This window comes from Ranitomeya variabilis, chromosome 2 (assembly GCF_051348905.1).
Source record: "Ranitomeya variabilis isolate aRanVar5 chromosome 2, aRanVar5.hap1, whole genome shotgun sequence".
NCBI classification, from domain to species: Eukaryota; Metazoa; Chordata; class Amphibia; order Anura; family Dendrobatidae; genus Ranitomeya; species Ranitomeya variabilis.
Genome location: NC_135233.1, coordinates 447,194,844 through 447,214,686, shown reverse-complemented (window position 1 = coordinate 447,214,686; position 19,843 = coordinate 447,194,844). Strand labels below are relative to the sequence as shown.

Sequence of the window (19,843 nt, the reverse complement as noted above, 5' to 3'; positions counted from 1 at the left end):
CACAGCTCCGTGGACGTCTCATTCCCCACAGGTTAGTAGCGGACGACGTGGGATGTTTAGGTGAGTATTTCCCTATATCCCCCAGATCCTTCCCTGCCCACCCTCACAGTGTGGGGGAGTAGAAGTTCCTACAGGCGCGCTGCACGACCCTCTATGGCGGCGCTGAAATAATTTTAATAGGGATCCCAGGGGCCCCTAGTCGAGCTTATCTCGCGCGGTAAAGGCTGCCGCGCTTCCCTCTTCCTATCCCCTTCATCCCTGCGGCCGCTCTGTTCGGCGGCCGCAATGTCACCTCTTACAGGGGCACCACTTCCCCCTGCGGCTGCAATGCAGTGCCTGCGCGGCCGCCTTGGCAGGCTGCCGTGCTACTTACTTCCTACGGGCTTCGGCGCTGCAAGGCGGCGTCTCCTCCTATATCTGGTGGCGCTGACGTCTAATTTAGGCCCCGGCTTCGGCCGGGGCCTACTTCTGTGCCGCGACCCTGGCAATTGCGTTCCCTCTGGCGGCCCTGGCAGGCGGCCGCGCTGCTCTGCGGCGCACTGCTCCGGAACCGCGGTCTCTTTTCCGGCGGCGCCGGCCTCTAATTTATGTCCCGGCTTCTGCCGGGGCCTACTTCCGGTACCGCGCTCCTCCACTTACGGTTTTTTTCGGGCGGGCTTTCTCCCGCCCGACAATCTCTTTACTCCCCGCCCACCGGCGCCATCTTGGTGCTCCCGGGCCCATGACTTCTACGCCGCTGCTTGCCGCTACATCGCAGCAGGGCGCACGTTCCAGCGCCCTTTCAACAGTTACCATCGGCCAGCACACGCTTTCTCCGGCGGGGTCCCCTGCATCCTCCTTAGGTTGCCGTCTCATCGCTGGTGCCCTGGACCTGTGCCATGATGCCGGTCGCAGCTACAGCCGGGAGCAGTCTACAGGACTCTAGTATTACTGTGAGTAACTCTGCTATGCAGTCTATTACTCCCCTCTCCTGTTCCCCTAACCTTCGGGCATCGTTTAGTGGGTCTGCTCCCAGGCCTAATCCTATAAGGAGAGCGTTCCCGTTCTCCTGCTTCCTCTTGTCAGCTGCAGCAACTCCCTGTCCAGGAGTCCCTACCAAGGGTGAGACCGAGACCCATGATTATCCCTGGGTGGGCTTTCCTTCTGTCTCAGTCTGGGGCAGACTTCACCAGGATGTCACGCCCTTGGTGTCCGTAACTGACCGCAATGGCTAGTGGGTCACAGGATTTTCCGACCAGCCTTGTTCAACTCAGGCCACAAGAAGGGATACAGGGTGAACAGTCACACCTGTAATCCCACATTATGGACTATGAGTACGGCATGTACCGCCACCCCGTATCCTCATTGATCCGACAGCAGGACCATGATCCTAGCACACAAGCGTGCTTAGAGGTTCGGTCCCAGCTCCATTCCCCACCCACTCGCCCTCCAGAGCCTGTCGGTTGGAGGAGACCAGGACGTCCACCATCAGCCCCATGGACGTCTGACAACTTTCTTTCCCGCTCCATCTTGCTCTCTGGTCTGGACCAGTCAGATCCCTCTTCCTGACCCTCCTCTCTCTCGAGAGAGAAACGGACTTCCTTGGTCATGTTTGCAGAGGAAGTTTCAGATGCGATCAACCAGACCCTAAGCATCATGGATACCTCTACGGAACCCGCAGAATAGGCGGTTTTCGTTTAGAGGGTCAAACCACCTTCCAAGGTCTTTGCCCCACACACTGAATTTGTAGTGGTACTTACCAGGGGAAATGCGAGCCATACCAGATGCTTTCAGACAGGGAAGCGTCTCGGCATCCTATATTCCTTCTCTCCTGAGCTCATCGCTAACTGGACTGATTCCTCGGCAATTCAGCTCCCAGACTGTCTGCCAACTTGGCATAGGTTCAAAGGATACAATTATAGATCCACTGGATAAATTAGCCTTTGAAACGGCTGCTTCTACTTTGTTCCTCGGACATTGCCTCTACCTGGGTCTCAGGGACCATAGATAGATGGACCAAACAGCCTTGTAAGAGCACCCTGGCTGGAGCCCCCCCCCCAGAACTTGATGCTGGTCTTGCCCTTAGTTCTCTGAAGGGTCAGATAGCAACCTTTTCCATCCTTTTTCTGAAGTCCCTTTCAGAGGTCCTTAGCTACTGGCTAACACGGTACAAAGATTTACATACGTCCCGTTCTCAGATCAGAACTTTTCTTCAAGGAGTGGCGCATGCGGCTCTCTCCCGTACCAGACTCCCGCGGATCCCTGGGACCTCAATCTTGTTCTGGAGGCTCAGTGGGGTTCCCCCCCTTGAACCTCCCCATGAGGCCTCACTGCCCTGTCACACAAGGTGGCGTTTCTGGTGACCATCGCCTCCATTAGGCGCGCCTCGGAGTTGGTGGCTCTCTCCTGTCTTCCCATTTCTTGGTTCTTCACCAGGATAAGGTAGTTTTACGGCCTTCACCGCCTTTTCTTCCCAGGATGGTGTCCTCCTTTTATTTCAATAAGATCGTCCTTCCCACCTTTGTCCTGCTCTGGGGTGTTCGCTGAACAGGCTAGACCTGGTCATGGCGGTGAGGATCTATTTGTCTAGGACCGCCTTCTTTAGGAAGACTGACTGTCTTTTTGTCATTCCAGACGATACGCCAAGAGGCCTGCCGGCCTCCAAGGTTACGATTGTTCTCTGGATCAGACCTGCCATTCTGGAGGCTCACCGGGTCAAGAACAGAGTGATTCCTCCTGGTATTAAGACTCACTCTGCCCCGGGCAATGGGCGCCTCCTGGGCAGTACACCATAGGGCATCCGCCCTACAACTTTGCTAGGCGGCAACCTGGTGTTCCGTTCACTCTTTTCCCAAGGGTTATAAACTCCATACCTGCGCTTCGACAGTTACCAGCCTAGGCGGAAGGATCTTGCAGACGGCAGTGGTGATTCCTCCGACCTGAATGGAGTTTTTTCTGCTGTTCCCACCCCAGGGACTGCTTTGGGACGTCCCATGGTTCCTGTGTCCCCCAATCAGAGGCGATAGAGAAAACAGGATTTTTGGTTGCTTACCGTAAAATCTGTTTCTCAGAGCCTTCATTGGGGGACACAGCACCCTCCCAAGTTGAACAGCTCTGTTTATTGTGTTATACTGTTAACGTTTGTTTTCTATTCGCCACGACAGCACCCACTGAGAGAGGGGATCCGCCCCTAGGAACAGGAAACCTACAGAGAGATAAAAGGGGCGGCCCCCCCTCGCTCCTCAGTTGGTTTCCTGTTCCTAAAGGGGAACCCACAGAGAAGATTCTCTGAATTAATGTCAAGAGGAAAACTTGCCTGGATGCCGCCTGTGCGTCTCTGCTGAGCAACAGGGGCTCCAGAGCGAGTGGACAGAGTCGGGCGTTCCTGCTGGTTCCCCCCTCATCTGTTGTAGTCGGTGGAGAACAACGATCTCCCTGCTGGGACATCGTTGTAAGGGACGACCGGTGATGCGGTGTGCCTGGGCCGACCGAGTTACCTGGATGCAGGTTTCCGGAGCCAGGTGACGATACCCTCCGGAGTGTGTGGAGCGGTCATCAGCTGTTTCCCCAGTCCCTCAGGTATGGCGGTGACATGGGCAGAAGTAGCGCTTGAAGAGCCGGCCGGCCGAGACGCCGGCGCATGCGCAGTGAAGCCGCATCACGGAAGTAGATCCCTGCCCCTAGGAGGTCAGCAGTCTATTTCCGGGGGAACCGCCATATTGGTTTCCTCTGGGCGGTTTACTCCTTATCCCCCTGGCGCTGCACCAATGGATCAGGTAAAAAAAAAAAAAAAAAAAGGGGGGGGGGTGTGTTTAATTCCTGCACTATAAATTGCACATGAGCGGGACAGACAGTGCGCTATCATGTCGTCCCAAGAGGAAGTCTCTGTGCGCCCTATGGAGGACCCACTAGTACCCAGTGGTGAGACCAGGAATAAGAGTAGTGGACGCTCAAAGAGGAGTGATTCCACTGTGAAATCAGGAGGGAGATCGTCCCGTTCCACACCCCAGGCCAGGCAAACCCAGCAACCGGTATATACATGTGCTTCTGGGTGAGTGTTATACAGCTTCAAGAAAGCTTATAGTATTTACTCTGCTTATGTTTTTAGGCAAAGAGGACGGGGAAAACCAAGCACAAACAGTGTGCTATATGTACTGAGCCCCTGCCTGACTCTTACCTTAAAAAGCTGTGTCAGGCCTGTATAAAGTGGAGAGGTGGATTCGGATGTGTCTCAAACGTCTGAATCATCAGGGGAACAGAACTATGTCTGTTTTCCTACTGACGGTGTCAACAGCTTAATTAAGTCAGTGAGAAGTACGATGGGGTTGGCTGAATCAAAAGAACCCCAAACGCCACAGGAACTTATGTTCGCTGGTCTTTCTCAGCGGAAGGGCCAGGTATTTCCAGTAAATCAGGCCATAAAAGACCTCGTTAAAAAGGAATGGGGTAAAGGGCAAAAGGGGTTTGTGCCAATACCCTGCAAGAGACGCTACCCCTTTGATGACGAGGATATGGATTCCTGGGCTAAAGTACCGAAAGTCGATGCGGCAGTGGCATCTACATCTCGTCGTTCCTCTCTACCTGTAGAGGATGCAGGTTCCTTATCCGATCCCATGGACAGGAAATCGGATGCGCTCCTTAAAAAATCATGGGAGGCCTGTGTCACTGCTTTCAGGCCAGCAATCTCAACCACATGTACCAGTAGGTCTATGCTGGTTTGGTTAGAGCAGCTGGACCAAAATATCAAAAACGGTGTTTCTAGAGAGAAGTTACGTGCCTCAATACCCTTGATTAAAGGTGCTGCGGCGTTCATATCCGATGCCTCCGTGGATTCTCTCCGCCTGGCGGCCAGGACAGCTAGCCTCTCCAATACTGCTCGCCGAGCTTTATGGCTAAAAAACTGGAAGGGAGATGCCCAGTCTAGATCCAAATTGTGTGCCATACCCTGTCAGGGTGAGTACCTCTTTGGAAGCGTGTTGGATGAAATTCTCACTAAGGCGGGTGAGCGAAAGAAGGGCTTCCCTAATCCCTTTGTTCCTTCTTACAAAAGGGCATTCAGGAAGCCATCATTTGGCAGAAAGGGAGGCTTCAAAGACCAATGGAGGAACAAAGAGTTCAGGCAAAAGGGCAATTTGTTCAACAAACGTCCCTTCAAACCAGCTGAAAAATTCCGGGAACCCTATTCCACCAGTGGGCGGTAGACTTCTAGGATTTATAAATCAGTGGAATAAAATAACTGTTAATCCATGGGCCATAAAATTAATATCCTCAGGCCTCACCCTAGACTTTATCCGAAAACCTCCGGATTCCTTCCTGCTCACCTCCCTAAAATCTAGACTGCAGCAAGAAGCACTGGAAATAGAAATTAAGTCCCTTCTTACCAAACGGGTTTTAATAGACGTTCCGTCATCTCAAACAGGGAAGGGGTTCTACTCCCCCTTGTTTCTGATTACTAAACCTGACGGATCCTATAGAACTATATTTAATTTGAGAAGACTGAACACGTTCATAAGACCCACAACATTTAAAATGGAATCTATTCGATCAGCCATTAAAAATCTGTTCCCAAACTGTTACATGGTAGTACTGGATCTTAAGGATGCGTATTACCATCTTCCTATACACCAGTCACACCAGCAGTTTCTTCGGGTAGCAGTATTTATAGACGGGCAAATTCGTCATTTACAATATAGGGCAATGCCCTTTGGCCTATCTATGGCCCCTAGGGTCTTTACTAAATTGCTGTTGGAGGTAATGTCCTTTCTGCGACTAAAGGACACTCTGGTCATTCCATATCTGGATGACCTACTAATTGTGGGAAAAAACTCCTTACAGTGTGAACAAAGGTGGGAGGAGGTGGCGTTTTCCTTACAAACGCTAGGCTGGATTGTCAACTGGGAAAAATCCAGACTCCAACCCGTCACTTGTCAGAGATTCCTAGGACTCCTTCTCGATTCAGTGGACCAAATTTGTCGGTTGCCTGATGATAAGAAGTCTTCTATTATTGACAAAGTAGGCCTAGCAATCAAAAGACGTAGTATGTCACTGAGAAATGCCATGTCATTGCTAGGTTCACTGTCATCATGTATCCCTGCGGTTAAATGGGCACAATTCCATACCAGGCGGCTCCAGAAATTCATATTACAGGAGGACATTAAAAATAGGGGACATTTAGACCGAACAATTTATTTAACATCAGAGGTAGTAAACTCTCTTACATGGTGGCTAGATTGGGGAAATCTATCAGAGGGGGTACCATGGGTCATCACCCCTTCTACCATAGTAACCACGGATGCTAGTCCGGAAGGCTGGGGAGCACATTTTGAGGATCAGGTGGTTCAAGGCCTTTGGTCCAGATCAGAATTGGCTAATTCCTCTAATGTAAAAGAATTAAGAGCCATATATTATTCCCTACTCCACTTTCTTCCCCAGCTACGAGGCTCTCACACAAGGGTTCTCTCAGACAACACCTCGGCAGTAGCCTATTTGAATCATCAAGGAGGTACACGGTCAGAAAATCTTATGGAAATCTCATCAAACATCATGACCTTAGCCGAAAGTCATCTGTTGTCCTTATCAGCGGTGCACATCAGAGGCATAGACAACGTGCGTGCCGATTTCCTCAGTCGCCATACCCTTCATCAGGGGGAGTGGATGCTCAGCAGAAAGATTTTCAGGTTGATAACAGACCGATGGGGGGTGCCTCAAATAGACCTATTCGCAACAAGGTCCAACCGTCAGGTCAAAACTTTTGCCTCCCTTTGCAGACTGGACAACCCCGACATATTCGATGCCCTTCAGGTGCCATGGACATACGACCTAGCCTATGCATTCCCTCCATGGAATCTATTACCTATAGTAATAAGAAAAATAAGGGAGGAGGGGGCAAGAGTTCTGTTGGTAGCCCCATTCTGGCCCAAAAGGCCATGGTTCTCCTGGCTCAGGGCGATGTCAACTACAGACCCTTGGATCCTGCCTCAGACCAAGGACCTGTTGTCTCAGGGACCGTTTTTCCATCCTCGGGTAGAAGGCATGAATCTGACGGTATGGAATTTGAGAGGCACTTACTAACTCTAAGGGGTTTTTCCAGTGGGCTTATAGATACTCTTATGAAGAGTAGAAAGCCTTCCACTACCCAAATCTATGTCAGGGTTTGGAAAAAATTCCTTCAATTTCATACTGCACAACTTTCCGCTGAAGTACCTATATTTTCAATATTGGAGTTCTTGCAAAAAGGACTTGAATTAGGACTGTCGGTAAATACTCTAAGAGTCCAGGTTTCAGCTCTAGGAGCCCTCTTTAGTTATGATGTGGCGGGAGATAGATGGGTTTCTCGTTTTATATCAGCATGTGAACGATCAAAACCTATTCATATACCACAGGTGCCTCAGTGGGATCTATCTCTAGTCCTAGATGCCTTGACACAAAGCCCGTTTGAGCCTCTACATGCGGCCTCATTAAAGAACATCTCGCTAAAAACAATACTGTTAGTAGCGTTAGTATCCGCTAGAAGAGTGAGTGATCTCCATGCCTTGTCAATTGACCCTCCTTATCTATCCGTGACATCTGATAGAATAATTTTAAAAACGGACCCTTGTTATCTCCCTAAGGTAGCCACTAGTTTTCATAGATCCCAGGAGATCTTGTTACCTACCTTCTATGAAGACCACTCAACTCCAGAAGAAGCCAGGCTTCATACCCTAGATGTTAAGAGAACTATTCTAGCCTACTTAGAGAGGACTAGGGACTGGAGGAAGAGTAGGGCTCTCTTTGTGTCTTTCCAGGGAAAAACTAAGGGTTCCAGAGTCACAAAGAACACGCTATCACGCTGGATAAGAGATGCCATAGTCCTGGCGTATAAAGCTGGAGGAAGAGATCCTCCAATACATGTGGGAGCACACTCTACAAGAGCCGTATCGACCTCCTGGGCAGAAAGGGCGAATGTGCCGATAGACCTTATATGTAAGGCTGCAACTTGGTCTTCACCAAATACCTTCTATAGACACTATAGATTAGATCTATCTGCTGCTTCTGACCTAACCTTTGGGGTTTCGGTTCTTGATTCAGTTAACCCACCCAGTATATAGTCTCTGAAAATCTCTCAGTGGGTGCTGTCGTGGCGAATAGAAAATACCGGATTACTCACCGGTAATGCTCTTTTATAGAGCCCACGACAGCACCCATTCAAATCCCTCCCTTTTCTTTATTTAGTTGCACGTGGTGTCTTAGTAGGGAGTTGTATATAATAGAGTAATATGAGATGAGGTTGTAAATATGTATATATGCCTAAACCTGTTAAACTAATAAAACCGGGCGGCGGTTCCTCCTTTTTCTCTGTAAAACAACTGAGGAGCGAGGGGGGGCCGCCCCTTTTATCTCTCTGTAGGTTTCCTGTTCCTAGGGGCGGATCCCCTCTCTCAGTGGGTGCTGTCGTGGGCTCTATAAAAGAGCATTACCGGTGAGTAATCCGGTATTTTCTTTGAACGCTCTTTGAGTGTTTGAAACTTTTAGACTGTAAAGCTCTGCTTAAGTTTGTTGGCGCTGTATAAATGAAGATGATTATTATTATTATTATAATATTATTCTTTCTCGTTTACACGTTGCTTCTCCTACTGTTTTCTCACTAAGGCTACGTTCACATTAGCGTCATGCGACGCTGCGTCGTCGACGCACGACAACGCATGCATCATGCGCCCCTATCTTTATCATTGGGGACGCATGCGTTGCTTTGGCGTGCGTTTTCGGTAAAACGCACGACGCATGCGTCGTTTCACCGCACCTGGGTGGCGTCGGAGACGCTACATGTTGCATTTTTGTAGCGTCAAAAAAACGCACGCGTCGCACTTGCGTCGCTCGTGCGTCGTCATTGCGTTACAATTTCCCATTGAAACCATTGACAACGCACTTGCGTCGCGTGTGCGCGTCGTGCGTGCGTTGTGCGACGCATGCGTCGTTACATAAAATTTTAAAAAAAGTGTCTAGACAGTGCAAACAGTGATAAAAACATCCCCCATATCTAAAGAAAATGTTGGATTGTTTGTCACTATACCACTGTATACCACTATACTATATTGTTTGTCACTATATGTCACTATATATATATATATATATATATATATATATATATATATATATATATATATATATATATATATATATATATATATATATACCACTATTACATTAATACCCACCCTCATCTACCCATTGGTGGCATTATCTGTTGTCTAGACACTAGACCCACCCTCTTCTAATCATTGGTGGTGTTTGTCTAGACAAATTGTGTGGAAAGACATCATTGTTTGACAACGCATGCGTCGTAAAACGCATGCGTCAAACATGGTGCGTTTTTGCGTGCGTTTCCGATCCGTCGTACGTTGTGAACGTAGCCTAACTGAATATCCTACTTCCTGTCGGTGGGGTGTACACTGCAGAGGAGGAGCTAGCTTTTTTTATTTGCATAGTGTCAGCCTCCTAGTGGCAGCAGCATACACCCATGGTTCCTGTGTCCCCCAATGAAGGCTCAGAGAAACAGATTTTACGGTAAGCAACCAAAAATCCTGTTTTTTAAAAAAATGGTATTATTAAAAAACGTCAGCTCGGCATGCAAAAAATAAGCCCTCACCCGACCCCAGATCACAAAAAGTGGAAACGCTACGGGTATCGGAAAATGGCGCACCTTTTTTTTTTAAGCAAAGTTTGGCATTTTTTTCACCACTTAGATAATTAAGAACCTTGACATGTTTGGTGTATATGAACTCGTAATGACCTGGAGAATGATAATGGCTGGTCAGGTTTAGCATTTAGTGAACCTAGCAAAAAAAAGCCAAACAAAATACAAGTGTGGGATTGCACTTTTTTTGCTATTTCACCTCACTTAGAATTTCTGTCCCGTTTTCTAGTACACAATATGGTAAAACCAATGATGTCGTTCAAAAGTACAACTCGTCCCGCAAAAAATAAGCCCTCACATGGCCATATTGCCTGAAAATGTTACGGTTCTGGGAAGAAGGGGAGTGAAAAACGAGAACGCAAAACCGAATAAAGCTGCGGGGGTTTAAGGGTTTAATTAAAAAATATACACACATTGGGTATCTCTGCGTTCAGAAACGCCTGATCTATCAAAATATAAAAAGAATTAATCCAATCGGTATACGATGTAACGCGACAAAAAAAAAAACTACAGAGCTAGTGTTTTGTTCCCTGTAACATTGCATAAAAGCAATTACAGGTGATCAAAACATTGTATCTAGCCCAAAAGGGTATCAATTAAAACGTCCTCTCGCAAAAAAAAAAAATGCTTTCACGAAGCTCCATATCCAGAAAAATTGACACATCGGGTCTTGGAAAGTAGCTCCATTTTTTTTTTTTTTTTATAAACTTTATAAATGTTTTTCACCATTTAAATAAAAAAAAAAAAAACTAGCAAAAAAGCCAAACAAAAAAGTGTGGGATTGCACTTTTTTTTTCAATTTCACGACACTTGGAATTTTTTTCCCGTTTTTCCAGTACAGTATATGGTAAAAACAATGATGTTGTTCAAAAGTACAACTTGTCCCACAAAATAATGAACCCTCACATGGCCATATCGACATAAAAATAGAAAAAGTTATGGCTCTGGGAAGAAGGGGAGCAAAAAAATGGATTATCCCAAGGTCGTGAAGTTGTTAATATAAAATGCAACTCCTCACTGCTGAGAGTTTGCTACAGTTATATTCAGTCCTCTAAACCAATCTGAGCTAAATATTTTGTCACAATGTGTCAGCAAAAGTTTTCAGACCGGTGTCAAGGCTTTTAAACCCACATTGGCAATCCTTTTTTTTATTTTTTTTTTTATACAGGACAGTGTGTGTATAACTATTGTTAATATATAAATTAAGCCCAGTATGTACAGGTCCTTCTCAAAAAATTAGCATATAGTGTTAAATTTCATTATTTACCATAATGTAATGATTACAATTAAACTTTCATATATTATAGATTCATTATCCACCAACTGAAATTTGTCAGGTCTTTTATTGTTTTAATACTGATGATTTTGGCCTACAACTCCTGATAACCCAAAAAACCTGTCTCAATAAATTAGCATATTTCACCCGTCCAATCAAATAAAAGTGTTTTTTAATAACAAACAAAAAAACCATCAAATAATAATGTTCAGTTATGCACTCAATACTTGGTCGGGAATCCTTTGGCAGAAATGACTGCTTCAATGCGGCGTGGCATGGAGGCAATCAGCCTGTGACACTGCTGAGATGTTATGGAGGCCCAGGATGCTTCAATAGCGGCCTTAAGCTCATCCAGAGTGTTGGGTCTTGCGTCTCTCAACTTTCTCTTCACAATATCCCACAGATTCTCTATGGGGTTCAGGTCAGGAGAGTTGGCAGGCCAATTGAGCACAGTAATACCATGGTCAGTAAACCATTTACCAGTGGTTTTGGCACTGTGAGCAGGTGCCAGGTCGTGCTGAAAAATGAAATCTTCATCTCCATAAAGCATTTCAGCCGATGGAAGCATGAAGTGCTCCAAAATCTCCTGATAGCTAGCTGCATTGACCCTGCCCTTGATGAAACACAGTGGACCAACACCAGCAGCTGACATGGCACCCCACACCATCACTGACTGTGGGTACTTGACACTGGACTTCAGGCATTTTGGCATTTCCTTCTCTCCAGTCTTCCTCCAGACTCTGGCACCTTGATTTCCGAATGACATGCAAAATTTGCTTTCATCAGAAAAAAGTACCAGGTCAGGCGCTTCTGCCGCTGTTTATGGTTCAAAAGTGGCTTTACCTGGGGAATGCGGCACCTGTAGCCCATTTCCTGCACACGCCTGTGCACGGTGGCTCTGGATGTTTCCACACCAGACTCAGTCCACTGCTTCCTCAGGTTCCCCAAGGTCTGGAATCGGTCCTTCTCCACAATCTTCCTCAGGGTCCGGTCACCTCTTCTCGTTGTACAACGTTTTCTGCCACATTGTTTCCTTCCAACAGACTTACCATTGAGGTGCCTTGATACAGCACTCTGGGAACAGCCTATTTGTTGAGAAATTTCTTTCTGGGTCTTACCCTCTTGCTTGAGGGTGTCAATGATGGCCTTCTTGACATCTGTCAGGTCGCTAGTCTTACCCATGATGGGGGTTTTGAGTAATGAACCAGGCAGGGAGTTTTTAAAAGCCTCAGGTATCTTTTGCATGTGTTTAGAGTTAATTAGTTGATTCAGAAGATTAGGGTAATAGGTCGTTTAGAGAACCTTTTCTTGATATGCTAATTTATTGAGACAGGTTTTTTGGGTTATCAGGAGTTGTAGGCCAAAATCATCAGTATTAAAACAATAAAAGACCTGACAAATTTCAGTTGGTGGATAATGAATCTATAATATATGAAAGTTTAATTGTAATCATTACATTATGGTAAATAATGAAATTTAACACTATATGCTAATTTTTTGAGAAGGACCTGTATGTATGTTGTACCTTTTTGTCTATAATTTTTTTTTCTTTTCTGTGACTCCAGTTTCATACTGCTGAATGGGAGGTATTGTTCTTAGGTGCTTAAACTAAATTTCCCAGCGGCATCCTACTTCTCCTTGGTGCTGCGGGCCCCTCGCTCTGCTCTCCTTTGTGCTTCTTGATAGAAAGCGATCTCAACATGGGCAATTTTTTGTGTGATAAGGTGTCCATCAATAGTTTTGAATGTAGTGACTGTGACCCACTATTTTGACCAATAATCATGGGGGTCTTCAGAGCATGATCTTTCTCTCGACTGCATGCATAGTTAACCTGTGTTACAACATGTCTCTCGGGGAAAGGAGGATGCCATAAGTTGGTCTTGGGAATCCTCTTTTCCATGACAGCCATGTTGGGTCTGTTCTATTAGACAAAGTCATGAGTTCATCTGTTTTTATTAATTAGGGTCATTATTTGCAAATGCAACTGTTATCCGTGAGCTCTTCAGTATAGCCGAGCTGTGCTACAACCCGGCTGTCAGATGTTTAATCAGACAGGGTCATTAGGTGCATCTGAGTTTGCAACCATCCCGACAACGTCCGTACTATTGGAGGATGGATTCAGTGGCAACGGAGAGTAGAGAGCCCTTAGGGGCCATTATGAGGGGAAGGTTTAGGGTATGTGCACACGCTGCGGATTTTGCTGCGGATCCGCAGCGGTTTCCCATGCATTTACAGTACCATGTAAAGCTATGGGAAATGAAATCCGCAGTGCACATGCTGTGGAAAAAAACGTGCGGAAACGCAGCGGTTTATTTTCCGCAGCATGTCAATTCTTTGTGCAGATTCCGCTGCGGGTTTACACCTGCTCCAATAGAAATCTGCAGGTGAAAACCCACAGAAGAAACCGCAATAGAAACCACGATAAATCCGCAGTAAAAACCGCAGCGGTTTTGCACTGCGGATTTATCAAATCCACTGCGAAAAATTCCGCAATGGAATCCGCAGCGTGTGCACAAGCCCTTAAGGCCCCGTCACACATAGCGATTTACCAACGATCACGACCAGCGATACGACCTGGCCGTGATCGTTGGTAAGTCGCTGTGTGGTCGCTGGGGAGCTGTCACACAGACAGCTCTCTCCAGCGATCAACGATCAGGGGAACGACTTCGGCATCGTTGAAACTGTCTTCAACGATGCCGAAGTCCCCCTGCAGCACCCGGGTAACCAGGGTAAACATCGGGTTACTAAGCGCAGGGCCGCGCTTAGTAACCCGATGTTTACCCTGGTTACCAAAAAAAACAAACAGTACATACTCACCATCTGATGTCCGTCAGGTCCCTTGCCGTCTGCTTCCTGCTCTGACTGAGCCGCCGTACAGTGAGAGCAGAGCGCAGCGGTGACATCACCGCTGTGCTGTACTTTCACTTTCACTTTGCGGCGCTCAGTCAGTGTGGGAAGCAGACGGCAAGGGACCTGACGGACATCAGATGGTGAGTATGTACTGTTTGTTTATTTTTACATTTACGCTGGTAACCAGGGTAAACATCGGGTTACTAAGCGCGGCCCTGCGCTTAGTAACCCGATGTTTACCCTGGTTACCAGTGAAGACATCGCTGGATCGGTGTCACACACACCGATTCAGCGATGTCAGCGGGACCTCAAGGACCAAAAAACGGCCCAGGCCATTCCGACACGACCAGCGATCTCACAGCAGGGGCCTGGTCGCTGGTACGTGTCACACATAGCGAGATCGCTACTGAGGTCGCTGTTGCGTCACAAAACTTATGACTCAGCAGCGATCTTGCTAGCGATCTCGCTATGTGAGACGGGGCCTTTAGTGTGATTTCTGCAGATCAGTGTAGATTTAGAAACCGACTGTGTTGACACACGAGTAATTCTGCATGTACGGAATACTGAGACCACTTTGATTTTGGGAATAACCCTATAAGTTAATGGAGGAATGTCTTGCCTGGATACAGTTAAGCCCCCCTTACACAGTAGATGGCTGTTGGTCAAGTGATGGTTCGATCATCCACTATCTATCTGCCTCAATTCCTCCATTCACAGGAACAGTCTAATTGACCCCGCGCTCCTGCGTCCTGTATGAGAAAGCCTCTGCCAGCAGATGATCTCACCGGGTCCAAAAAGAGCGATAATCTAAAATCGTATATTCTTAACTCCTTCAGTATCATCAGTCAGGGAGAGTTGGGGGTCCGCCATACATTAGACTATTGGCCAATGTTAGTCTAACAAAGTGTTTCTCAACTCCATTCCTCAAGACCCACCAACAGGTCACGTTTTCAGGATTTCCTTAGTATTGCACAGGTGATAATTTTATCACCTGCTCAAGCATTAATTCCATCGCAATACTAAGGAAATCCTGAAAACATGACTTGCTGGTGGGTCTTGAGGACTGGAGTTGAGAAACACTGGTCTAACATGTATGGCGTCCTTTTATAGTAAAATTGTTTTCGGGTTGTTCCCATTCATTGACTGTAAACAGATCTTTACAATTTAAATCAATGTAAAGGTGTATTACCACCTGTAGACATTTATGGCTAATTCACAGGACCAGGGTATCATCACCTATCTCTAGAACGCTGTCCCTCGGTCCACATACTGAATACTGCCACGTCCACAGAATGAATGAATAAGCGGTTTTGCAGATGTGCCTGTATTTTGTATTCACTTGGTTGTTTCTATAACTCCCATAGAGTATCCCTTTAATCACAACAAATATTAACATATTGCAGAACTATAATTTTCTCAATATTTTCAGTATGGTTTACTCAGCGACGTGTTAGCCCATTCTCCTCTCACAATATGACTTCAGCTGCGAGTCTTCTACTTACAGAACATCGATGGGCCGGATGTGAATGGGATGACGCCGCTCATGCTGTCTGCACAGAAAATTATTGGGTAATGGAAATGATGACTCGGTATAAACTTACAGGGAATTTAAAAATGTATGCGCCCTATAGAGAAGCACTCAGAAGATTTTTTTTTTTTTTTATGTTTTGGCTGACCTTAAATTTTTCTTTTAAATTATCCGTCACATACCGATACCGCATGACTCAGACTATTTTTCAATGTGGGCCAGAAGTTTGTGTCGCCATGGATAACTTTGAGGGTCTCTGTTTTTTAAGGACTGGTCCACAGTAAAGACTTTGTATATAATTGGGTTTCAGATTCACATTGTGCGCTAGAGGACCGTGCGAATAATTTAAGAAATCAAGTGTTCAGTTCCTGGGAAAGCCTTCTTTAATGAACTGTTGGTTATTGAATTGTATTGTATAAACATTACGCTATTTATACACATCCATCCCCAATGCACCTATAAAGTAAAATGAAAGAACTTTGCAAATAGCCATAATAAATAAATTCTTACTGCTTTATCTTTGGCTTCTTGGCCACACACTATAAACAAACCCCATGTAGATCAATTCTAAAACCGTTATTACTATGTAAAAAGAGAATGACTGCAGGACCAGACTACACATAGCTTGTTTCTAGTCTGAAACCATGGAAACACATAGCTCTGTGTAGAAGCCGCATATCAGAAACGGTAAAAGTGCTTTTTTTATGATTATTTGTGAAGTTGCTTCGTTTTCATTACAGATGCACTCAAAAACTAAGGTCCACACATCATTTAATGAGTATGTGTCACCAGATTTAATAATCATATAAGTCTTGATTTACGCATTACCCCCACACTTATTTATAATCATTGTAGTGACCCATCGCCAATCATTTAGGACTGACTTTTCTCCATCAGCTGTGGGTCCAATAAGAGCCATGGCGCCATGTGGGTCGGAACACTTTGGCTCATAAGTGTTTTAGAAATGTAAAACAATCCTAAAGTCGCATAGTGATGAGATCTCTGCTTTCTGTCAGCATGGAACCCACTAGTTTTCTTCTAAAGTTGAACCCGTCTGTGAACCTCGCTGACAAGATCCACAGGAACACGGCGCTTCACTGGGCGGTCTCCTCCGGCAATGTGAATGCTGTGGATTTGCTCTTAGAGGCTGGATCAAGTTTGGATGTGCAGAACGATAAGGTCTGATATGATCCTACTGTTTTTTGTTTTTTTTTCTTTGGAAGTCCATTTTGTGGGGGTTACATATACGCTCCCACTAAACACAGTTTTTTCACTCTGTCACTCCTTCTACTACTGACTTTAATTTTTTTGGTTCTTTTGTGTCATAGGGGGAAACGCCTCTTGATCTTGCCAAAGAAACCAGAAATCGCCTAATCCTCCATATTTTGACAAGTGAAGCAAACTCCAGATCAGGACGGAGCTCTAGAGCCCTAAAGACCCTACAGAAGTACGAGGTGGGGTCCTGGTATCATCAGTCCTCTGACCCTAAAATAACACCAGGCGTCCTATAAGTGCATGGTTGTACAACCCCATATGTTATGTTTAGGATGGTCTAATTCCTGGGCCAGACGTCATGGGGCAAGAATCGGGGCATATTACTCCACTATGGACAGGATCTGGTTCTAGCCTCTGATGCAATATTGCCATGTAGTTAAGCAACCCATCATTGTCTGCAGTGTTTATATAGGTCAGGTTTCTTTTTGGCATATTCTAGTTTTTTGCTGCTACAAGTCTTCTTTAACCCTCTCATGGTTCAGCAATTTTGGACCTGAGGACACAGCAGTTTTTTGCTTTTATTTTTTTTTTTATTCCATGGTCTCGCTCAACACAGCCATATGAGGGCTTGCATTTTGTGGGACAAGTTGTAATTTTTAATTGTGATATTTTGAGGTAGTTATGCGCTTGAAAGCCTTTTATTCTACAGGACAGTAGGAGTAAGGCAATGCCAAGTGTATATATTTTCTTTTTCTTATTTTGTACAAGTAAAAAAAAACAAAAAAAACCCATTTATTTGGGTCAAATATATGGTACATATTCTGCAAGCCATCAACAATGATATTTGAGGCCTTGGTTTGTTTGGGTTTTTTTTTGCAGTTGATATTTTTATTAGTACTATTTTGGAGTACACATGATTTGTATTTTATTTTTTTGGTTTGCTGGGTAGGTATATGGATGAAAAATAGCAATTCTGTCATTTGTTTATTCTTTTCGTTTTAATATATACACACTGGGGTCGTTAAATACAAACGCCTATTTTTTGTGAGTTGTGTTTTGTTTTGTTTTTTATGGCAGGGTCCAGTGGGAGGACTAAGATGTCAGTCATTGGGGGCATTATCAGGAACTTCCATGATACCACATCAGCTCCCCAAACATTGGGGCTAAATGGAGCCACCTCCTTCTTTTGAACCACTTAGATGCCTTGTTAAATTCTGATCACGGCACCTAAGGGATTAAAATTGCAGGGATCGGTGGTCACCCTTATCCCAACAGTTTCAGGAAGAGATTGGTCATTGTTATCTGACTGTGTCCTGTGGGTACTTGTTTCTGTATATATAATGTATATTGAATTACCAAATGCTCATGATTTATCAATGAGTTGGGGATCTTTTAAGGTTTCTCTGATAAACCTTTTACTCTAGAATTGGGATTACTCTTTAATAAGATAGTACTCACATAACTTTTTTTCTCCCTCTTTTCATCAGATCTCATTGGTGACGTTGGTGTTCTTGTCTCTCTTGGGGGGCGTCGGATACATTATGAACATGCATACAGATTCCTGGCTCTTAAAAGGGACCCTCCTCGCATTGGTCACTGCTGGGTCTCAGCTCTTAACCAGGTTTGCTGAATGCCTATTTTTATTGCTGTATGTTAGAGAGAAAAGAGTAAGTCTAGTGCATGAAGTCTTAAAATTTCCACATATGGGAGAGGGAAGGAGTTGACAGAATGGGTGATGAAGTGACACACAGCCATGATGAGACGGCAGAGGTCTGAGAGAGGAAAGGAGATGACCCGATGGGTGATGTTGTTATACACAGCCATGAGGAGACTGCAGAGGTCCGAGAGAGGGAAGGAGAAGACCCGATGGGTGACATTGTGATACACTGCCATGATGAGGCGGCAGGGGTCCGAGAGAGGGAAGGAGACGACCCGATGGGTGACATTGTGATACACTGCCATGATGAGACGGCAGGGGTCCGAGAGAGGGAAGGAGACGACCCGATGGGTGACATTGTGATACACTGCCATGATGAGACGGCAGGGGTCCGAGAGAGGGAAGGAGACGACCCGATGGGTGACATTGTGATACACTGCCATGATGAGACGGCAGGGGTCCGAGAGAGGGAAGGAGATGACCCGATGGGTGACATTGTGATACACAGCCATGATGAGACGGCAGAGGTCTTAGAGAGGGAAGGAGATGACCCAATGGGTGACATTGTGATACACCGCCATGTTGAGACGGCAAATAACTGATACACTTTTGTACTTTCTTTTGCAGACGATTTGTCGGTCCATCCAGTCAGAAGCACATGCCCGCCATCTTCTTCATCAGTTCAATATTCTGGATGTTTATGACGTGGTTTATCTGCTTCCTGCCTGATATCCTTTTTTTTTTTTCTTTTTTTTTTTACTCTGCTACTTGGGGTACTACCATCAAAGTAGCAACAAAAAATCTCATTCCCCATCTTGCCTTGAAGACGCATAAAAAGGCAGATAATGGTAAAACCTGATATGTTCACTTCATGAAGGAGAATATGCCAATGTGCCTGAATTCCTGCAATTTGGCATAAAAGCATAAACTGATGAGCTGGACCCCTATGCTCCAGTATAGCATATGGAAGGGGTGGGGTAAAAAAAAAAAAAAAAAAAAAAGAAGTCTCCTTTAAATAAATGTAATAGTTCTTTACATTCAGTTCTAAGTGGCAAATATTTGTCATTTTCCTTAACGAGGTTGCTATCCATCACATTTGGCTCAAGCAACAATCCAGGTGCCATTTGTGATCAGCGTCTTTTTACTTGCATATTATTTCTACAAGACATGGAGAACGGATCCCGGATACATCAAAAGTTCAGAAGAGGAGAAGAAGCAGGTACGTCATCTGTTATTGAAGTGTTATTGCTTAAATATGTGAGGTAGTACAATAGAATTATTAGTGGCACCTTTTTAACTTCAGAAAAATTACGGGTGTATGCCTCAATTCTATATCTAGGTCTTTATTCACCCAAGGGATGGATATGCCACAGCCTTTTCTTGGTAGGGGTATACATTGGGAGAAAACATCTGTGTATGTCATATCTGATTACTGTCATTTAATAAAGTTGTAATTTATTTTTTTTGCAGACCATTATTAGTCTTGCTGAAGCCGGGTGTCTGGACGTTAGATTGTTCTGTACTTCCTGCCTGGTATGTGTTTCCTTTTTGATTATATTTTGTAAATTATTTATGGTAAAACTATCACATTGAGTGGGCAGAGGCGGCTGTGACACTTCAGGCTAATTGGTAATGTTGGATTACTGGGGATCTGACCCCTGGCCC

The 19,843-nt window shown here is 45.3% G+C and overlaps 1 protein-coding gene across 2 annotated transcripts in view; it reads left to right on the top strand.

The window, feature by feature from the left end:
* The window catches only part of ZDHHC13 (zDHHC palmitoyltransferase 13), a 53,068-nt gene that overhangs the window by 29,680 nt on the left and 3,545 nt on the right, over nucleotides 1–19,843 (top strand). For both annotated transcript variants that reach the window (XM_077287210.1, XM_077287209.1), the window contains exons 6-12: nucleotides 15,283–15,347; nucleotides 16,323–16,485; nucleotides 16,635–16,760; nucleotides 18,009–18,142; nucleotides 18,806–18,906; nucleotides 19,273–19,397; nucleotides 19,649–19,711. In XM_077287210.1, the coding sequence (XP_077143325.1) occupies nucleotides 15,283–15,347; nucleotides 16,323–16,485; nucleotides 16,635–16,760; nucleotides 18,009–18,142; nucleotides 18,806–18,906; nucleotides 19,273–19,397; nucleotides 19,649–19,711 (777 nt within the window). The remainder of the gene's footprint in view (nucleotides 1–15,282; nucleotides 15,348–16,322; nucleotides 16,486–16,634; nucleotides 16,761–18,008; nucleotides 18,143–18,805; nucleotides 18,907–19,272; nucleotides 19,398–19,648; nucleotides 19,712–19,843) is intronic.